At 37.3% G+C, this 20228-nt stretch overlaps 1 protein-coding gene across 1 annotated transcript; it reads right to left on the reverse strand.

The window, feature by feature from the left end:
- Positions 1 to 7460: 7460 nt before the first annotated feature.
- Positions 7461 to 8727, reverse strand: LOC141391311 (uncharacterized). The gene is made up of 3 exons (XM_073964229.1): positions 8686 to 8727; positions 7856 to 8320; positions 7461 to 7790 (listed from the first exon to the last, which is right to left on the reverse strand). Exons 1-3 carry the CDS (start codon positions 8725 to 8727, stop codon positions 7461 to 7463), a joined length of 837 nt encoding a protein of 278 aa, XP_073820330.1.
- Positions 8728 to 20228: the final 11501 nt, after the last annotated feature.

Raw genomic sequence — 20228 nt, forward strand, 5'->3', positions numbered from 1 at the left:
TGGGTACGTGGTTGTTACATTACGATGGAGGTTGCGTACCAAACATGTGTGTTTGACGAACTTTTCGAATCTCGTTGGGTACACTTACATAAACACTAAAATGGATTTTTACAGCCTGTTCATGTATGTCGCCCGATAGGTTTTTTGCGCTTCGAAAGTGGAAAAAAATCATTTTCTGTTCATGTAAACTCCTTCAAAACGAAAATCTATGCGACCGACAAGGCATACGAAATAACACGTAAACGTACTCTTTTCCATTAAATTTGGGTTTATGTATTTCGAAAGGACTGTCTCTTATAGAAAGAGAATGTCAAAATCACTCACTTGCCTTGTAGCTGCCGAGTAGAAGGTAAACTCGCGAATAACACCGAAAATCTTAAAACAAACTTATGCAACACATTCTTGAAACAAAATAAAAATTTTATAGACACATTTTTAAGGCTGTTTCATTCATTATTTTGAAGAAATCAATCAAATAAAATAATTCAAAATACCGACACATTTTATTTTTCAAACAAAACAAATCACACATATTCCAATGTTTGTATGTATATGTGGATTTTGTTTTCATTTCTCATTTGGCTCTCATTTATTGAACATAGTTGTACAAATGTACATTCAAATTAGTAGTATTTCGCATAGGATACGTAACGGCAGTCGCACGATATTTTGCGAAATACATGAACGCATTTTTAGACGGAAGTGAGTGCCTGCTTTCCTTTCGTACAGATTTCCGTGCGACATACATGAACAGGCAGTTAATGTTTGTGTACTCTAGAAATTTGGAACGTGGGTCCATATTTATGTGTACGATAGATGTACCAAAGGGTTTTTGAAAATTCGAACTGTAAGTGTACGAAAAGTACAAAAGGGTACTAAATTTAGTACAATTTAGATTTGGGTGAACACATAGAGCTGGAATCCTGAAATTTGGAATGAGGGTCACTGATGAAGAGTAACGATGAAAGGTTTTTGGAAATTCGAACTACATATAATGGTACGAAAAGTCCTAAATGGTACTAAATTTAGTACAATTTGGATTTCGGTGAACGAATAGAGTACGAAAAGTACTAAATTGTACTAAATTCAGTACAATTTGCATTTGGGTGAACGGATAGAGCTGGAATCCTGAAATTTGAAATCTGAGTTACTAATGGAGAGTAACAAAGAAAGGTTTTTAGAAATTCTACCTATTAGTGTACGAAAAGTACTAAATGGTACTCAATTTAGTACTATTTGGATTTGGGTGAACGGATAGAGCTGGAATCTTGAAATTTGGAATGAGGGTCACTGATGGAGAGTAACAATGACAATTGTTTGGAAATTCGAACTGTATGTGCACGATAAGTACTAACTTTAGTACAATTTGGATTTGGGTGAACGGATAAAGCTGGAATACTGAAATTTGGAATGAAGTCAATGATGAAAAGTAACAATGAAAGGTTTTTGGAAAGTCGACCTATTAGTGTACGAAAAGTACTAAATGTTACTTAATTTTGTACAATTTGGATGAACGGATTGATCTGGAATCCTGAAATTTCGAATGAGAGTTACTGATGGATATTAACAAAATAACTAAATGGTACGAAATTTAGTACAATTTGGATTCGGGTGAACGGGTAGAGCTGGAAAACCGAAAATTGGAATGAGGGGTCACTGATGGAGAGTAACAAAGAAAGGTTTTTGGAAATTCGAACTATAAGTGTACGAAAAGTACTAAATGGTACTAAATTTAGTACAATTTGGATTTGGGTGAACGGATTGAGCTGGAATCCTGAAATTTGTAATGAGGGTCACTGATGGAGAGTAACAAAGAAATTTTTTGGAAATTCGAACTGTCAGTGCACGAAAAGTACTAAATGTTACTTAATTTTGTACAATTTGGATGAACGGATTGATCTGGAATCCTGAAATTTCGAATGAGAGTTACTGATGGATATTAACAAAATAACTAAATGGTACGAAATTTAGTACAATTTGGATTCGGGTGAACAGATAGAGTTGGAATCCTGAAATTTGGAATTAGGGGTCACTGATGGAGATTAACAAAGAAAGGTTTTTGGAAATTCGAACTATAAGTGTACGAAAAGTACTAAATGGTACTTAATTTTGTACAATTTGCATTTGGGTGAACGGATAGAGCAGGAATCTTGGAATTTTGAATAGGGGTCACTGATTGAAGGAATTAAATCTATTAAATGTTGGTATTAAAAATAGGTTTTAGTACAACAGAATCGTCAGTGTGACCACTTCCATATTAAATATTGTTCATATATATTTTATGCCCTTTCCGCATACGAAGTAGCGGGCATGTGCTAGTATAGTATAAGAATATAGTTATCGGATACAAACATAAGAAATACTTCGGATACATACAGGAAGAAATACTTTAAAGATGCAAAAACTTGAAAATACAAATCTCAAGGAGATATACGAGGACACTTCGAAACCAGTGAAGAAAAGACGCAGAAGTAGAGGCAGCAACACACAACGTAAGAGAACTGCATTATCTTATAAACCGTTCAAACAAAAATCCTATGTATGACAGATCCACGCTACATGTTACACACAATGGGATGCAAAGGGAAACGGAACAAGGATGTCCTCTAACACCACTCCTTTTTGCTGTTGTTTTGGACGAAATCATGACAAAAGTATGCCAGAAGAAAAGAGCACTAGCATGGGGGCGATATGCCTAATATCACACAAATTCAGCGACATGCAAACAAAAATAAATTACTTGGTGGATATAGCAGAGTCTATGGGCCTAGAAATAAATATACAACAACAAATGCGATGTGCATAAACAACACTTCATCGAACAAAATAAAAATAAAAGGCTAGGAAACGGTTACTTTGGATCGATCATATCAAATGATGGAAAAGGAAGTATCAAACAAACTGAACAAAGCCGTTCAGCATTTGGAATGCTAACTAGTACCTGACACCTCAAATTTCTCTTAGGATAACTCCCACTTGTGTTGATAATTTTTACTCCAACAATGATTTAGATATGTCATAAGTAAAATACAAGTAAATACATAGCGTGTTTGTTGCATCAAATACATAAAAATCGGTCGAAAATGTATATGGGAGCTATACTCGTATCTAAATCTAAATCATATTCCAAATTTCATTGAAATAGGAAATACATAGTGTGTCTGGTACATCAAATACATGAAATCGGTCGATCTAATTTGGCACATCTATTTCTAGGCCAAATTCCGTCATATATGTATATGTCACATATTTGATTGTTCTATAGATATACGCCTAAAAAATCTAAATTTTCTGGAGGTACCTCCGATTGTGATGCTATATCTCCAGATCACCGCGGAATATCAAAAATTGTTATAGCTTATGTTACTTTCGGGCAATGTTATGAAATACTCTAAAAATTTCGGGAAAAAAATCATGTAACACCGCGAAATATTCTTCGGAGACCCCGAATGTGATATACCAATCTTCATACTCGACGAGATAAAGCGATTTTGAGATGTGTGTCCGTCCGTCCCTCCCAAGTATAGATCCAAAATTCGTCGTCTGTGACGATCTTATAAATGTCGTTTGAAGCATCGCGATCATTTTTATACACAATTTTTTGCACAAATCCACAAGAGAATTTTTTAAGCGATTGACTAATTTTGCTGGATCCAGCGAGAAAAATCCATTTTTGCGGCCAGGTGTTCATGCAATATCAAATCTTTGTTGGTGGAAGAAATTCTCAAGGATGCTTCTATCTATATAACATGGCGATCTTGCAAAACGGTCGATTTTGGGCGACCCTCATGACATTCATTTTTTTGCGAGTGCCGGCCACGATTGAATTCATTAAGCCAGTTTTTTAAAGGGATATAGAATGACTCTTTATCGACATACACAGATTTAATTTGATCGATGCATTCTTAGCGTGATTATCCATGTCGAAATTTGTGAAAAATTATAGGACGAAAATGTTCACATGTCACTGTAAACAACACAAAACATGGTCGTATGTCAAACTGTCCTGAGTACACTTAGGCTAAAAACTGTCCAAAATTTGGCTTTCGTAATATTTTGTCCAAACTTAGTTTAAGTTCGAACTTCGGTCCACTTTTTCCACTATAACTATTGAAAGGGGTTACCGATTTCGTCCATACTTTGCACATCAAGAAACTTATATCAGACTTAGATGAGGTTCCAATATGGACTCAATCGATCCAATCCTTCGGGTACCTCCCACAAAACATTTTGAAGAAGTTCAGTTTGGGACCTGCTCTCGAAACGCTTTGATTTTTATTGTACTTACTTACTTAGCTGGCCCATTACAGAACATTTGTTCTATAGGCCGAACTAAGAAGAGATCTCCATTCCTCTCTATTTGTTGCTTTGCACTCTGGAATACCGCGCCTTTTCATCTCATCATTCACTTGTTTGCGCCATCTATTCTTTGGCCTGCCAATTCTGCGTGCACCGCCATGTGGCATGTATTCATACGCCTTTTTAGCGGGTTCATCATCGCTCATTCTTATGATATGGCCTAGCCAACGCAGTCGCTGCATCTCGATACGTTTAACTATATTGATATCGTTGTATAGCAGATACAGCTCGTGGTTCATGCGACGTCGATATTCACCGTCAACGCAGATTGGTCCGTAGATCTTTCGAAGAATTTTTCCCTCAAACACACCAAGCACTGCCATGTCTGCTTGCGCAAGTACCCAGGCTTCGGAGCCATACATCAGCACGGGTAGTATCAGTGTTTTGTAGAGCGTTATTTTTGTTTGACGAGATGTGGCTTTGTTTTTAAACTGCTTACTTAAACCAAAGTAGCATCTGTTGGCCAATACAATTCTTCTTTTTATTTCACAACTGATGTCGTTTGTTGTGTTTACGGAGGTGCCGAGGTAGACGAAGTCTTTAACTACCTCAATATTATAGGAACCAACTTCCACAGTCGGTCCGAGCTCAATGGAAGCATTGCGCGTCGGCACCATCAACTTGGTCTTCTCACCGTTTACCGCCAGACCCACTTTAGCAGATTCTCCTTCAACCTTTATAAAGGTATCAGTTACTTCTTTTACTGATCGGCCCATGATGTCTATATCATCAGCATAAGCAAGTAACATGTGACTATTGGTGTAGATTGTGCCACTTCTTTTGACGTTTGCCTCTCGTATAACCTTTTCTAGCAGGATGTTGAAGAGGTCACACGAAAGGCTGTCTCCTTGTCTGAAACCTCTTTTGATTTTTATTGTAGCAACTTGTATTCACTGCCCCCCATATGACGGTACAAGTCCCATACATCAGGGACAAGTCCATACTTCCTGAGAAAATAGCCTTAATTGTGCAAAAAACCCTATGATACCGTATGTAGTGTTTGGAGCGCAACGTAACTCTCGAATGGATCTGCCGATTTGGTCAAAAATTTGCCCTTCGTCATAATTTGTCCAAACAAAGTTTCAGTTCGGAGATGGGCAATACCGGTCCACAGCTTCCGGTACTTCCCCCAAATATTTAAAAATGTCACTAAAATGGTATGCACGATATCTCTTGAACGGGGCAAACAATTTGGTCCAAACAATATTTTCTCCAAATTTAGATTAACCTCTAAAATGGCCCATATCGGTCCTCTTCTTAGGGTACATCCCCTCAAAAATTCAACATTTGTGTCTAAGTACAGTTTAGGGTCTGTTCGAATCTCCTTTGGAAATGTATACCAATGCTGTTCGTTGTGGTCCTGTTTACAGCGACATTATGTTTTTTCGTTGACAAGTCCAAGCTTAATGTCGTATTGGTCTAAAAGTTATACGATGACGCACTGATATGACTAGTGGGCGCGATATCTATCGAAAAGATATGACTCCCAAAATAAAATCCACTTCCATAATTAACTACGTCGTTCCAGTCCTTCAAGTACCTCCTCCGCAACACTTTTGAACATTAATTCTAATCCACATTTTTGACGGCAAGTTTAAATCTCCAAAAAGTGCCACAAAATTCTGAAAAGACCCTAAATACATTTGATCTGTCCGTAGATGAAAGTTTCAATTCACATAGGCTGAGGGTATATCTCTGTCGGTAAAGCCGACAGATACTTTTTTACTTGTTTTTATTTTATATTTAATATTTTATATTTTAAGTGTTATGTTTTATTACACTGTGAACACAAATTTTGGGGCAGAAATAATTCCTTTTGGAAATGAAAGCCCTTGGTGAGTATATTAAGAATCCCAATGGACAGATCCGCCGTGAGTCGAACTTCCGCGTTATGGCGTGATGAAGTTCTTGCTAGAAACCCTGTAAGCCATCAGGAATTAGCGTTATATCTTTGTTCACTGTTGCTTTAGCTTATTTTTGAAATGACATGTCTGCAGTCAAATCGAATGAGGATTATTTTCGTAGAGCACTTCGACGTTCTATCTCGCTTCCTTCAATGTCCCTTTCGTCCTTTATTATAAGAGCCGCTATAAAAGTACCACAAGATGACGGTTTTCAGCTTCGAAAAGTTCTGCAAAAATGTCGCTCAGAAAATTTTAGGTACGGCTCTCATTGACAACTAATCGATTTTGTCCCGTTTTCGTGGTCGTTTTGTGCATTTTCCCTGTTTTTTTTTTCAGAAAATTACTATATTTTGTTTTTTGTATATTCGTTACAGAACATACAAAACCACAAAACACAGTTTTTTTTCGGAGCAAACAGGGGTAAATGTCAAAAATGACTATGAAAACGCGACAAGATCGATTAGTTGTCAATGAGAGCCGTGCCTAAAATTTTCTGAGCGACCTTTTTTGCAGAACTTTTCGAAGCTGAAAAACGTCATCCTGTGGTACTTTTATAGCGGCTCTTAAAATAAAGGACGAAAAGGACATTGTAGAATGCGGGTTAGAACGTCGAAGTAAATAATCCTCATTCGATTTGACTGCAGGCATGTCATCTCAAAAATAAGCTAAAGCAACAGTGAACAAAGATATAACGCTAATTCCTGATGGCTTACAGGGTTTCTAGCAAAAACTTCATCACGCCATAAGACGGAAGTTCGACTCACGGCGGATCTGTCCTTGGGGGTTCTTAATATACTCACAAAGGCCTTTCTTCCCCAACAGGAATTTTCCGTACCCCAGACTTTCACATCCATTTTGTTGCACAGTGTAATTTATATTTCATATATCCAAAATGTCGATAGACGTGTTTTCTGTTTTTACTTCTTTCATAATCCCTTTCCTAAATTCTAATTTCCGCAGAATCTTCGGTCAATCAAACGTCGTCAATAAAGTGACTACAATAGTTCATATAAATTTGATAATTTGGTTATTGGAACTTGTTTACAAATAAAACAATTTAAATGAACACATACACCATATTCAATTTGTTTATTACATATATCGAAAAATATCATAAAATTATCATATGATCTCATCTCTCAATTGCAACCTTTCATATTTATGTAGCATAGAAGTTAGTTCCAATTTTTTGTTACTTCAAACGATATCCAACATCAAACAGCTGAGAGTTTCATTGCGACCATAGAAAGGATTTGGCATTGTTTGATTCTTAGGATTGACACTATTTGCTGATATGCGTTCCACATTCTGGCAATAGTATCCACTGCAGGCGGTCGAGTTGTTACCTTGAATGCACATATCAATTTGAATATTGGCAGAAGATATGCTTTGGAAGGCATTGCTTTGAGCTGTAAAACTGCAATCCAACGCCTTGTTTACATGGCCATTGGCTGCGCAGCTTGCCGAATCCATTTGGTTGTTAAAGGTTTTGCGATTTTCAATCGTATAGACATTGGCCTTTTCAATCTAAATGGAGATAAAAAATTTGGACATTTTCGGGAATATTGTCAAAGTATTAATTTTCTACTCACCGCTGTGGTAACACAAAGCGTGTAATTGGGTTGTGACGTCACATTCAAACCGCTACCACATTTGTTCAAATCATTATTCAAGGTGACATCATAATAATATTCCAAGCTATTGCGAGTGGTACGAGCATCAGATATCAGACTATTGTAATAACTTTTAGCTGTGGCTGTGCAATTTTGAATTGTCATCGTAATATTATATTCCGTTGGTAGGCTGTTTTGATATCTGCTAACACAACTTTTACTTAAATCACTTAAAAATTCCAAAGTATTCAAACGTTCATTGGTCAGCTTTAAGCTGTCGATCATGAAATCCTTTTGAGTATCAATGGTATCAAGGCGTCCATTGAAGAGTTCTTCAAAAGCTTGCAATTTCAAATCGTATTCTTTGATGTTGTTTTCATAGTTACGCTTGTTGGCGGCAATGTAATCATCAATGCGCACCGTTGTTGTGGTGTTTGTGGAGTTCTTTGAAAAGAAAGAAAATGCAATTAACAAAGGCCTGAAGAAGTATAAAAAATAGACATATGGATTGTATATAAAGTAATGGTTTTCTGTCCATCGGAAGCTCATCTATCCTTTAAATGCTATATTCCCAACGGAACACATAAAAATGAAGTCGTCTATCTACACAAAACTTAGTATTTCTTCTACAGAATACCTGTAAAAGAGTATCGTTATAAAAATTTTATGAGGTCTTCTATATATGGAACATCTTCAATCCGAAGAAGACTTTTTAGAATTATTGTGTTTATAGATGCTCTATATATTTCAGACATGTTCTAGGTTCAGTATGAATACTAACATTTTTGGAAATTAAATAGAAATATTACCTGTGCGTTTGCTACGGCAACCACCGCCAAAATTATCATCATTTTTATGTAGCACATTTTTTGAAACTTTTCACTTTGAGTAAATAAAACAAACTTACTGAATGTTTTCTATGACTGTTTCGGGTTTTATAGCATTTTGGTAAACTTTAATATTTATCTAACTCCAATTCTCCATAGTGTGATACGCTTACTTATCTTTGTTACAAACATGTTCAATTAACCGATTTTCACTAACATAAGCCAAGTGTGTTGTACTATTATCGCTTGAGGAAATGTTCTAGACAACATATGGTGGTTATAAGAAATACACCAATGTTATCAGAATTTAAGTAGATTGGTGATTTTTATTGAATTTGTAAACATCAACAATTCAGAAGATCTGGGACCTGGGTTAAACACACTTCTAGGGAAAAACGAATGACTAACTCACAAAGGGTTTAAAAACCATAATCTATGAATCTTGGAGATTGTAGGGGATGAAAGATACCAAACAAAGGCCCTGAACGGCTTTAACATGACAAAGCCCAAGACTTATCTTGGTCCCAATTGGACACTGTCCTCCCCGTTGCGTCACCTGGGGAGCTGTCTTTAACACTCGTTAAAGGTATTGAGCTAACAAGTGCCGCGCGTTAACCCATACGAACGTTAACAACTTGGGTCGGGCGTTGGGCTGGTGACCCATTCCTCCAAAAATACAACATACTATGTACAAACAAAGAAAAAGAAAAACAAACCCCTCTAATGATGTCGAACCCCGCCAATGTTTTATGGACCATGATCTGCGAATATGCACCTGGAATGTTAGCACTCATTACACTGTGAACCGAAATTTTGGGGGGTGGAAAATTCCTATTGGAGATGAAAGCCCTTGGTGAGTATATATAGAACCCCGAAAGACAGATTCGCCGTGAGTCGAACTTTCGCGATATAGCGTGATGAATTTTTTGCTGGAGACCCTAAAAGCCATCTGGAATGAGCATTATATCTTTGTTCGCTGTTGTTTAAGCTTATATTTAAGATGACAAGTCTTCAGTCAAATCAAATGAGGATTTTTTTTCGTAGAACATTTCGAACTTCTAACTCGCTCCCTTCAATGTCCTTTTCGTCCTTTATTTCAAGAACCGCAACAAAAGTGTCACAAGATGACATTTTTCAGCTTCGGAATATTCTACAAAAATTTAGCTCGGAAGATTTTAGGTACGGTTCCCAAAGACATAAAATCGGTAAAATCATGTTTAAGCGGTCGTTTTTCACTTTTATCCGAATCTTGCTCAGACAGCCCTATATCTATTTATTTCAATATATTATTGTTAACCTAATGATGACCTAGAATTCTCGGAGTCATTAAAACAGTTGTATCTTGTTTTGCTAAGCACGTTAATTTCATTATTTTTTGGTATAAATATCCGGATATCCGAATTATGGAACCGGTTATTCTGATATTAAAACCGAATTTTTATCCGGTTTTTATGAACCGAATAACCGTATATGTATATCATTAGAAAGCTATTAAAATTGTCAAACAGATATGACTAATATGCATTAGACGTTTTCAGCGGTTATGGTGCTGGAACAAAAAACCGTATTTTTGAACCGTTTCTTAACGATTGTGAGGATACATTTCTGTGCGTGAAAAAAATTATGATCATGACCTTGGGGGTGGAAAATTCTTTTTGGAGGTGAAAGCCCTTGGTGTGGACATACAGAACCCTGAAGGGCAGATCCGCCGTGAGTCGAACCTTTGTGTTATGGCGGGTTGAATTCTGGGATGGTGACCCATTATTGCAAGCGTAAAAAGTTACGTAACTGAATTTCAAGTGGGTTTAGGGTGCTACTGGGACAGTATGTGCTATGTCGGCGTAAGATTATTTTCGTGATATGCCCTAGCCAAATCGGCTGAGGGTTTTTTGTTTTAATATTTTAACCCTGAAATTGTATCATTCCTTTTCTTTAAGGTACATTTTTATACCTTCTTCAACAAAAAGGACATAAACAACAAAGCAGGATAAGAGTAAGACACTAAATGTTCTACAGAAATCGTCTTAAAACGATTTGACTTAGCACATACTGTCCCAGTAGCACCCTAAACCCACTTGAAATTCAGTTACGTAACTTTTTACGCTTGCAATAATGAGTCACCATCCCAGAATTCAACCCGCCATAACACAAAGGTTCGACTCACGGCGGATCTGCCTGATCTGTCTGAGCACGATTCGGGTAAAAGTGAAAAACGACCGCTTAAACATGATTTTATCGATTTTATGTCTTTGGGAACCGTACCTAAAATCTTCAGAGCGTCATCTTGTGCCACTTTTATTGCGGTTCTTGAAATAAAGGACGAAAAGGACATTGGAGGGAGCGAGTTAGAAGGTCGAAATGTTCTACGAAAAAAATCCTCATTTGATTTGACTGAAGACATGCCATCTTAAATATAAGCTTAAACAACAGCGAACAAAGATGAGCGTTATCATTCCAGATGGCTTTTAGGGTCTCCAGCAAAATATTCATCACGCCATATCGCGAAAATTCGACTCACGGCGAATCTGTCCTTCGGGGTTCTGTATATACTCACCAAGGGCTTTCATCTCCAATAGGAATTTTCCACCCCCCAGACTTTGAGCTCCATTTTGTTGCACAGTGTTATAGAGAAGATGCAGTTTACGCATTGGCACATGTAATTGAAAAATACAAGGTCGATACTACTGCCATACTGGAAATACGATGGATTAGGAAAGGCGTCACAACAACATCCGCCATGACTTAAAGCATGAGTTTGGTTGCGGATTTGTAGTTTTTTGAGTTACCGGCAAAAATCGGTAAAATTAAAATGCATATAATTTCAGTAATTATAGATATAACTCGGTAAGTTAGCGACCAATATAAAGTAGTCGTAAAGTTCTACCGACAGCAACAGTGTTGTCAACTTTTATTATACCCTCAGTATTTTTGCTAACGAGGGTATATACTTAGGCCGGGGCGATTTGAAACCCTTAATGGGCCCTTCGCGTTTCTGATCCTGGAATTGAACTGAGCAAAAAAAGTCCACTAGACCATATGTCCACGGTGAAAATAGAGCCTCCCGATTTTGACTTGAAGTTTTTTTATTGAGGGTTTTAGATATTTTGGCATATAACAGCCAAACACAATAATTAAGAACTCTCTAGTACTCTCTGCCTTCAGGCAGTTTTGGCCTTGAGACTGCGCAATTTTTTCGGCAAATATCGATAAATGACACTGTTCTACAAAAGTTGACCGGAAAAATATACAAGCGTTCTGTTACAAAATTCTATCGTGTTGGGGTCCATGGACAACGAAAATACCTTTGGTTCGTTCGGGTCGCTTCGTTTTATTGTTTTATAACGGTAAAAGTAGATAAAATCTTATTTTTGCTATTGATCCTTTTTCCTTTTAAAGGGATGAACAATATCTTTCGAATAAGTTTTTAGTTTTTTTAATCGGGTAATAAATGACTAAGTTATAGTGGTTGAAGTGTAAAAAACCGGACCAAAAAACGGGAAAATTATTTTCCTCGTGCGCTAGGCTGCTTAGAAGATACCACGCAGTAAAATCTTTTATTTTCACCTAAAAGAAAATTAATGAAATTGAGATAGGACGTTTAAATTTTAGAAATATAGTTTTTTTTGTGAGGGCATGCCATGTTCGAAGATGGACAATATTGGTCCACGTTTTGGTATAGCCCCCATATAACGGTACCGCCCGATTTAAGATATTTTGACGTTTTTAGCTACATTTTTTGGGCGAATGAGGTATAATGTGACATTTAGGGTTACTAGAGGCCAATAAACTTCATCACCAAAAATTGTGGATATGTCCATGCTTTCATATAGGCCCCCTTTTAACGGTACCGCCCGATTTGAGATATTTTGACGTTTCTTGTTACATTTTTTTGGTGAATGAGCCATTTTTTGACATTTAGGGTTCTCCATGATCAAGAAAATCCTCCACAAACATTAATGAAATCGGAAGGCACCATTATATGGTTGCTTTGATTTTTGTTGTAACAACTTGTATTCACCGCCCCATATACGACGGTACAAGTTTCACCTGGAGGAAGTCCATACTTCCTGAGAAAATATCCTGAAAGGGGCGAAGAAAACCCTATGATCAAACGGATCTACCGATTCGGTCCAAAATTTGACCTTCGTAATATTTTGTCTAAACTTGGTTTAAGATTGCAGATAAACCATATCGGTCCACTACTTCAGGTACCTCTCCCACAAAAATTAAAAAATGTTCGGAAAAATTGTCCACGTGGTAACTCTTAAAAAGAGTGACCGATTTGGTCAATACTTTACACATCCTAATACATATACCGGGTACCTCCCACACAAAATTTCGGATAAGTTCACTTTAAAACCTGCTCTCTATTCACTTTGATTTTTGTTGAAGCAACTTGCATTCGCTGTGTCAATTACGTCAATTACAATTAAGTTATTTCAGGGGAAGTTAATACTTATTAAGAACCACCATTTTGGTGGAATATTGAAGACACAACGTTCAAAATACGAAAAATCGGGAGGTACCTTTCCATGGGGGCTATATGAAGGCGTGGACCTATACCGACAAATTTGAAGGGGAAGTTTGAGTACCCCCAACGAAGTCTAAATACCAAATTTCAGCCATTTCGGTGGAATATTGAGGCCACAACGTTAAAAATACCGAAAATCGGGAGGTACCGTTCTATGGGGGCTATATGAAGGCATGGACCGATACCAACAAAGTTCTGGGGGAAGTTTTATACCACCAACATAGACTGAGTACCAAATTTCAGCCATTTCGGTGTGATAATGAAGCTAAAACCTTCAAAATACCGAAAATCGGGAGGTGCCGTTCTATGGGGCTATATGAAGGTGTGGACCGATACAGACAAAATTCTGGGGGAAAGTTTTATACCCCTAAAGAAGACTACGTACCGAATTTCAGCCATTTTGGTAGGATAATGAACCTAAAACCTTAAAAATACCGAAAATCGAGAGATACCGTTCTATGGGGGCTATATCAAAACGTGGACCGATATATCCCATTTCCAATACCAACCATCCTGCAAGTAATAAAAACTTTATATCAAATTTTGACTCGCTATCTTTAAAATTGCGATCTGTATCTTGATTTCAACAGACAGACGGACGGACGGACAGACGGACATGGTCAAATCGACATAGAATTTTATACTGATCAATAATATATATACTTTATAGGGTCTCTGAAATTTAATTATACCCTCCATATGGTGGAGGGTATAAAAATAGAAAAAATGGCACAGTGGGCTTCGATGCAATTATCGCAATTTAACATTTAAAATCAATTTTTAACAAAGATTGTACTCTTCGACTTTCTTGAAATTTTTGTATTAAACTACGATTCATTACAAAAATGTTAAGTCCTATTTCGTAGTAGGATTCGAATGATTACAATTCTTTATTAATTTTTAAAAAAATTTCAATACAATTTTTTCTTTATACCAATGTGAAACATTAGTTATTTTATGAATAAAACAAGTAAAAAAGTATCAGTCGGCTTTGCCGACAGAGATATACCCTCAGCCTGTGCAAATTGAAACACTTTTTTCACAAAATACTTATGTATTTAGGGGGTTTTAAAATGTTGGTAGCATGAACCGACAAAAATGTTGATTAGGATTAAAGTTCAAAAATTTTGCAAAAAATTTACTTAAAGGAATGGACCGACATAGACCATGGGGGTGCCATACGGGGTTTTTCCACCCTTCGGGCTGTTTTCTCAAACTGTATGTACTTGCCCCTGAAACAACTTTTACCATCGTAATTGAGGCAGCGAATGTAAGTTGCTTCAACAAAAATCAAAGTGATTCAATAGCAGGTCTTAAAGTGAACTTATCCAAAATTTTGTGTTGGAGGTACGGGATGTAGTGAACAAATATAGTCCATATTCGAACCTGATCTATATCTGGTAGATATTATGAGAATGTGTAAAGTATGGACCAAATCGGTCACTCCTACAAGAGTTATCGTGAGCACAATTTTTCCGAATATTTTTGAACTTTTGTGGGGTAGGTACCTGAAGCAGTGGACCGATATGGCATATCTACGAACTTAAACTAAGTTTGGAAACAATATTACGAAGGCCAAATTTTGGCCGGAATCGGCATTTCCGTTCGAGAATTATCTTGCGCGTCCACCCATAAGCATGGTGTCATAGGGTTTGTTTTTCAACTTTCAGGCTATTTGTTCAGGAAGTATGGACTTGCCCCTGAGGAAACTTGTACCTTCGTATAGTGGACAGTGAATACAAGATGTTACAACAAAAACCAAGGCGATTCGAGAGCAGGTCCTAAACTGAACTTTTCCGAAATTTTGTGTGGGACGTACTCGAAGGAGTTTACCGATTGAGTCCATATTGGAACCTCATCTTGGTCTGGTAGAAATTTCATAATGTGCAAAGTATGGACCAAATCGGTCACTCCCTTCAACAGTTATCGTACGCACAAATTTTCCGAACATTTACGAACTTTTGTGGGGGAGGTACCGGAAGGAGTGGACCGATATAATCCATCTTCAAACTTGAACTAAGTTTGGACAAAATATTACGAAAGCCAAAGTTTGGACCGAATCGGCAGATCCGTTCGAGAGTTATCTTGCGCTCCAACCACTACACACGGTGTATAGGGTTTTTTGTACTTTCAGGCTATTTCTCAGGAAGTATGGACTTGCCCCTAATGAAACTTACATCGTCGTATAGAGGACAGCGAATACAACTTGCGTAAACAAAAATCAAAGCGATTCGAGACCAGGTCATAAACTGAATTTTTCCGAAATTTTGTGTGGGAGCTACCCGAAGGATTGAACCGATAGAGTCCATATTGGAACCTCATCGAAGTTTGGTAGAAATTACACGATGTGCAAAGTATGGACCAAATTCCCTACAAGAGTTATCGTGCGCACAAGTTTTGCGACAATTTTTGAACATTTGTGGAGGAGGTACCTGAAGGAGTGGACCTATATGGCCCATCTTCGAACTTAAATGGAATCTGGACAAAATATTTCGATACCCAAAATTTGAATCGATTGATCCGTTCGAGAGTTATCGTGCGCACCAGCCAGACAGACAGACAGACGGACGGACATTGCTAGATCTACTCAAAATTGTCTGAAACGGATATCGTACAAACATACTTGGGGTCTAAAACCATTATTTCGATGAGGCACATTTTTGGTCGTATCAAAGTGTAAATACCCTCTTTAGCCTAAAGGCTGAGGGTATAAATAGGTAAAAAACTTTTTAAGTTAAACGGTTTTATTTAAACATACATTGCAATGTTTAAGATAAATGTACTAAAAACCAAAAAATAATAAAATAGATACAGTCGTGGGAATTATAAACATATGCATAGACTAGACTAAAATAAAACCGTGGGGCACGTCAATTGTCTACAAATTATCGACTTAATGTGCGATAGAAGAATCGTTTAATTCGTCGTTAGGCAGTTGGCCCGCAGACGGTGAGGAAATTACTTACTATTTTCTTGCTCATGGAAATTCCAATAGTTATACACTCCATGCAAATAAAAGAGATGTTTCAACTAGTTTATCGTTGGACATTCACACTGCTGGCTGGCGAGGAATCGTTTCACTGCTCGTAGTTTGTCTTTAATCGACAAAGTACTACTCGCTCACCACTATGAAACCCTAAAACTCGCTTTAATCGAGCTTGCTAGCTTGTTTCCACATTCTAGCCCTACTTATCACACGTCCATCGTTGTCGGTTGAACAACTGCCTAATTATAGTGTAACATTACAAAACAAACATTTTAATCAACGATTGTAGACAATTGACGTGCCCCACGGTTTTATTTTAGTCTAGTCTATGCATATGTTTATAATTCCCACGACTGTATCTATTTTATTATTTTTTGGTTTTTAGTACATTTATCTTAAACATTGCAATGTATGTTTAAATAAAACCGTTTAACTTAAAAAGTTTTTTACCTATTTTTATTTTCTAGTTTTTATTTCGCATTCTGTTTAATTCATTTAGTGCTTCATTATTGCAAGGTTTCTTGCCCGTTAGTTTATTGCAGTCCAACTCCTCTATACGTAGTCCCTGCAAAGATCTTACTCTACTAAGAGCCACGTAGGCTTGACCTTCTTCAAACAGTTTCGCACCTAAGTATACGACTGCGTGATCCACAGCGCTGGCCTGCATTTTATGTATTGTAGAAGCCAATGATAGTATTAAAGGCAACACACATCTGTGTGTATCGCTCCCGTTGTTTTGTTAACCTGGCTTCATATTCTTTAGGCGTTTCTGACGCTATCATCTGTGTGTATCGCTCACGTTGCTTTGTTAACCTGGCTTCATATTCTTCAGGCGTTTCTGACGCCGTCATTTGTGTATATCGCTGACGTTGCTTTTTTAACCCTGCCTCATATTGCTCAGGTGTTTTTGACGCTAATTGTTCCCGTCGTTTCTGTAATCGACTATTTCTATCACCTTCACTTTCTTTAGTTTTGCTTTATACATTTCTTTCGCTTTTTGAAGCCTTCGTTTACGTTGTGTTGCAGTTTCTGTTTTATTTGTGTTTGTATTTTTTATATATTTTTTTACCATTTTGTTCCCACGAGTAATGGACATTTAAACGGTCGACCCCCCAGAGGTCCAACAAAGGGGCAAGGCTATGTACAACAAGATGCGCCTGAGTCTTGAGGGGAAAACGCTAACGACATATCATTTTTATCCACCCTAATGCCATACAGTTCTCGGCGCGTTTTAACCTTTCACCTTAACTTGGGTGGTGTACCGCTAACGACGTATCATTTTTAGCCACTCTAACGCCACACAGTCCTCAACACGATAAAAAATCTTGACTTGGGTGGTGGATTCAGGCTGGATTAATCAGATACCTAAATTACAGATTCAATTTCTAAATTTAAATCTTAATTATACGCCATTTAGTGGCTGCGCCCATCTTAAATATTGAGGTTGTATAGTGCACTGTATTCTTCTTGTCAAGCCTTTTTATTTGATACCCATATTGGTGGGATTGATAAAAAATTGTTATCAGCCATTTGGTAGCGGCGGCCATCTTAGATTTCAATTTTGCATAGTAAATTGTATTCTACTTGTAGAGACCTTTCATTTGATACCCATGTTGATGGGATTGATAAAACCTACGTTATCCGCCATTTTGTAGCGGCCGCAATCTTGGATTTAAATTTTTTATAGTACATTGTATTCTACTGGTTGAGCACTTTCATTTGATACCCATATTGATGGGATTGATAAAACCTACGTTATCCGCCATTTTGTAGCGGCCGCCATTTTGGATTTAAATTTTTTATAGTATATTGTATTTTGCTTGTTGAGCCCTTTCATGGCGGATAACGTAGGGATGGCGGATAACGTAGGGATTGATAAAACCTACGTTATCCGCCATCTTGGATTTCAATTTTTATACCCTCCACCATAGTATGGAGGGTATATTAAGTTTGTTTTTCCGTTTGTAACGCATTGAAATACTCATTTGCGACCCTATAAAGTATATATATTCTTGATCAGGGTAAAATTCTAAGTCGATCTGAGCACGTCCGTCCGTCCGTCCGTCCGTCTGTGGTAATCACTCTAGCATCCACAAAAATGGAGATAGGACGCTGAAAATTTGGGAAAATGCGTCTTTTGTTTGCAGGCAGGTCAAGTTCGATGATGGGCTATATCGGTCCACGTTTTGGTATAGCCCCCATATAACGGTACCCCCCGATTTGCGGTATTTTGACGTTTTTAGCTACATTTTTAGACCGATTTAGCTATAATTTGACATCTAGGGTTCTTAAGTATCAATAAACTTATATAACAAAAGTTGTGGACATAGGTCCACGTTTTGGTATAGCCCCCATATAACGGTACCCCCCGATATACGGTATTTTGACGTTTTTAGCTACATTATCAGACCGATGTAGCTATAATTTGACATTTAGGGTTCTTAAATGTCAATAAACTTATATAACAAAAGTTGTGGACATAGGTCCAGGTTTTGGTATAGCCCCCATATAACGGTACCCCCCGATTTACGGTATTTTGACGGTTTTAGCTACATTTTCAGACCGATTTGGCTATAATTTGACATTTAGGGTTCTTAAGTATCAATAAACATATATAACAAAAGTTGTGGACATAGGTCCACGTTTTGGTATAGCCCCCATATAACGGTACCCCCCGATATACGGTATTTTGACGTTTTTAGCTACATTATCAGACCGATGTAGCTATAATTTGACATTTAGGGTTCTTAAGTGTTAATAAACTTATATGTTAGAAGTTGTGGACATAGGTCCACGTTTTGGTATAGCCCCCATATAACGGTACCCCCCCGATATACGGTATTTTGACGTTTTTAGCTACATTATCTGACCGAAGTAGCTATAATTTGACATTTAGGGTTCTTAAATGTCAATAAATTTATATAACAAAAGTTGTGGACATAGGTCCAGGTTTTGGTATAGCCCCCATATAACGGTACCCCCCGATTTACGGTATTTTGACGGTTTTAGCTACATTTTCGGACCGATTAAGCTATATTTTGACATTTAGGGTTACTAAGTATCAATAAATTTATATAACAAAAGTTGTGGACATAGGTCCACGTTTTGGTATAGCCCCCATATAGCGGTACCCCCCGATTTTCGGTATTTTGACGTTTTTAGCTACATTTTCAGACCGATGAAGCTATAATTTGACATTTGAAGTTCTTAAATGTCAATAAACTTATGTGACAAAACTTGTGGACATAGGTCCACGTTTTGGTATAGCCCCCATATAACAGTACCCCCCGATTTACGGTATTTTGACGTTTTTAGCTACATTTTCAGACCGATATAGCTATAATTTGACATTTAGGGTTCTTAAGTGTAACTAAACTTATATAACAAAAGTTGTGGAACTTGGTCCACGTTTTGGTATAGCCCCCATATAACGGTACCCCCGATTTACGGCATTTTGACGTTTTTATCTACATTTTCAGACCGATTTAGCTATAAATTGACATTTAGGGTTCTTAAATGTCAATAAACTTATATAACTAGTGGACATAAGTCCATGTTTTAGAATAGCCCCCATAGAACGTTACCGCCCGATTTCAGGTATTTTGAGAATTTTACCAACAAGTTTTAACCGAATTATCTGTAATGTGAACATTTGACATTTGAAATTCTTAGTGGTCACCACACCTCTCCACCAAAAATTGTCAAGAAAGCCCCCATATAACGGTACCCTCGATTTTCAGTAATTTGATGATTTTAGCTACAATATTAAACCGAACTAGCAGTAATTTGACATTTGAAGTTCTTAGTGGTCACAACACCTCTCCATCAAAAATTGTCAACATAGGTCCATGTTCGGATATAGCTCCCATGTAACGGTACCTCCCAATTTTCAGTAATTTGGCAATTTTAGCTACAATTTTTAACAGAACTAACTGTAATTTGACATTTGAAGGTTGTAGTGGTCACCACACATCTGCATCAACAATTTTCAACATAGCCCCATTATAA

Source organism: Musca autumnalis, unplaced genomic scaffold (genome assembly GCF_047663935.1).
Source record: "Musca autumnalis isolate F117 unplaced genomic scaffold, ASM4766393v1 scaffold_1, whole genome shotgun sequence".
Taxonomy (NCBI): Eukaryota; Metazoa; Arthropoda; class Insecta; order Diptera; family Muscidae; genus Musca; species Musca autumnalis.

Coding starts and splice junctions, on each gene's coding strand:
- LOC141391311 (XM_073964229.1), bottom strand. CDS start 8,727: ATGATGATAATTTTGGCGGTGGTTGCCGTAGCAAACGCACAG. Junction 8,321..8,685: donor TTGCCGTAGCAAACGCACAG/GTAATATTTCTA, acceptor TTCTTTTCAAAG/AACTCCACAAACACCACAAC. Junction 7,791..7,855: donor CGCTTTGTGTTACCACAGCG/GTGAGTAGAAAA, acceptor ATCTCCATTTAG/ATTGAAAAGGCCAATGTCTA.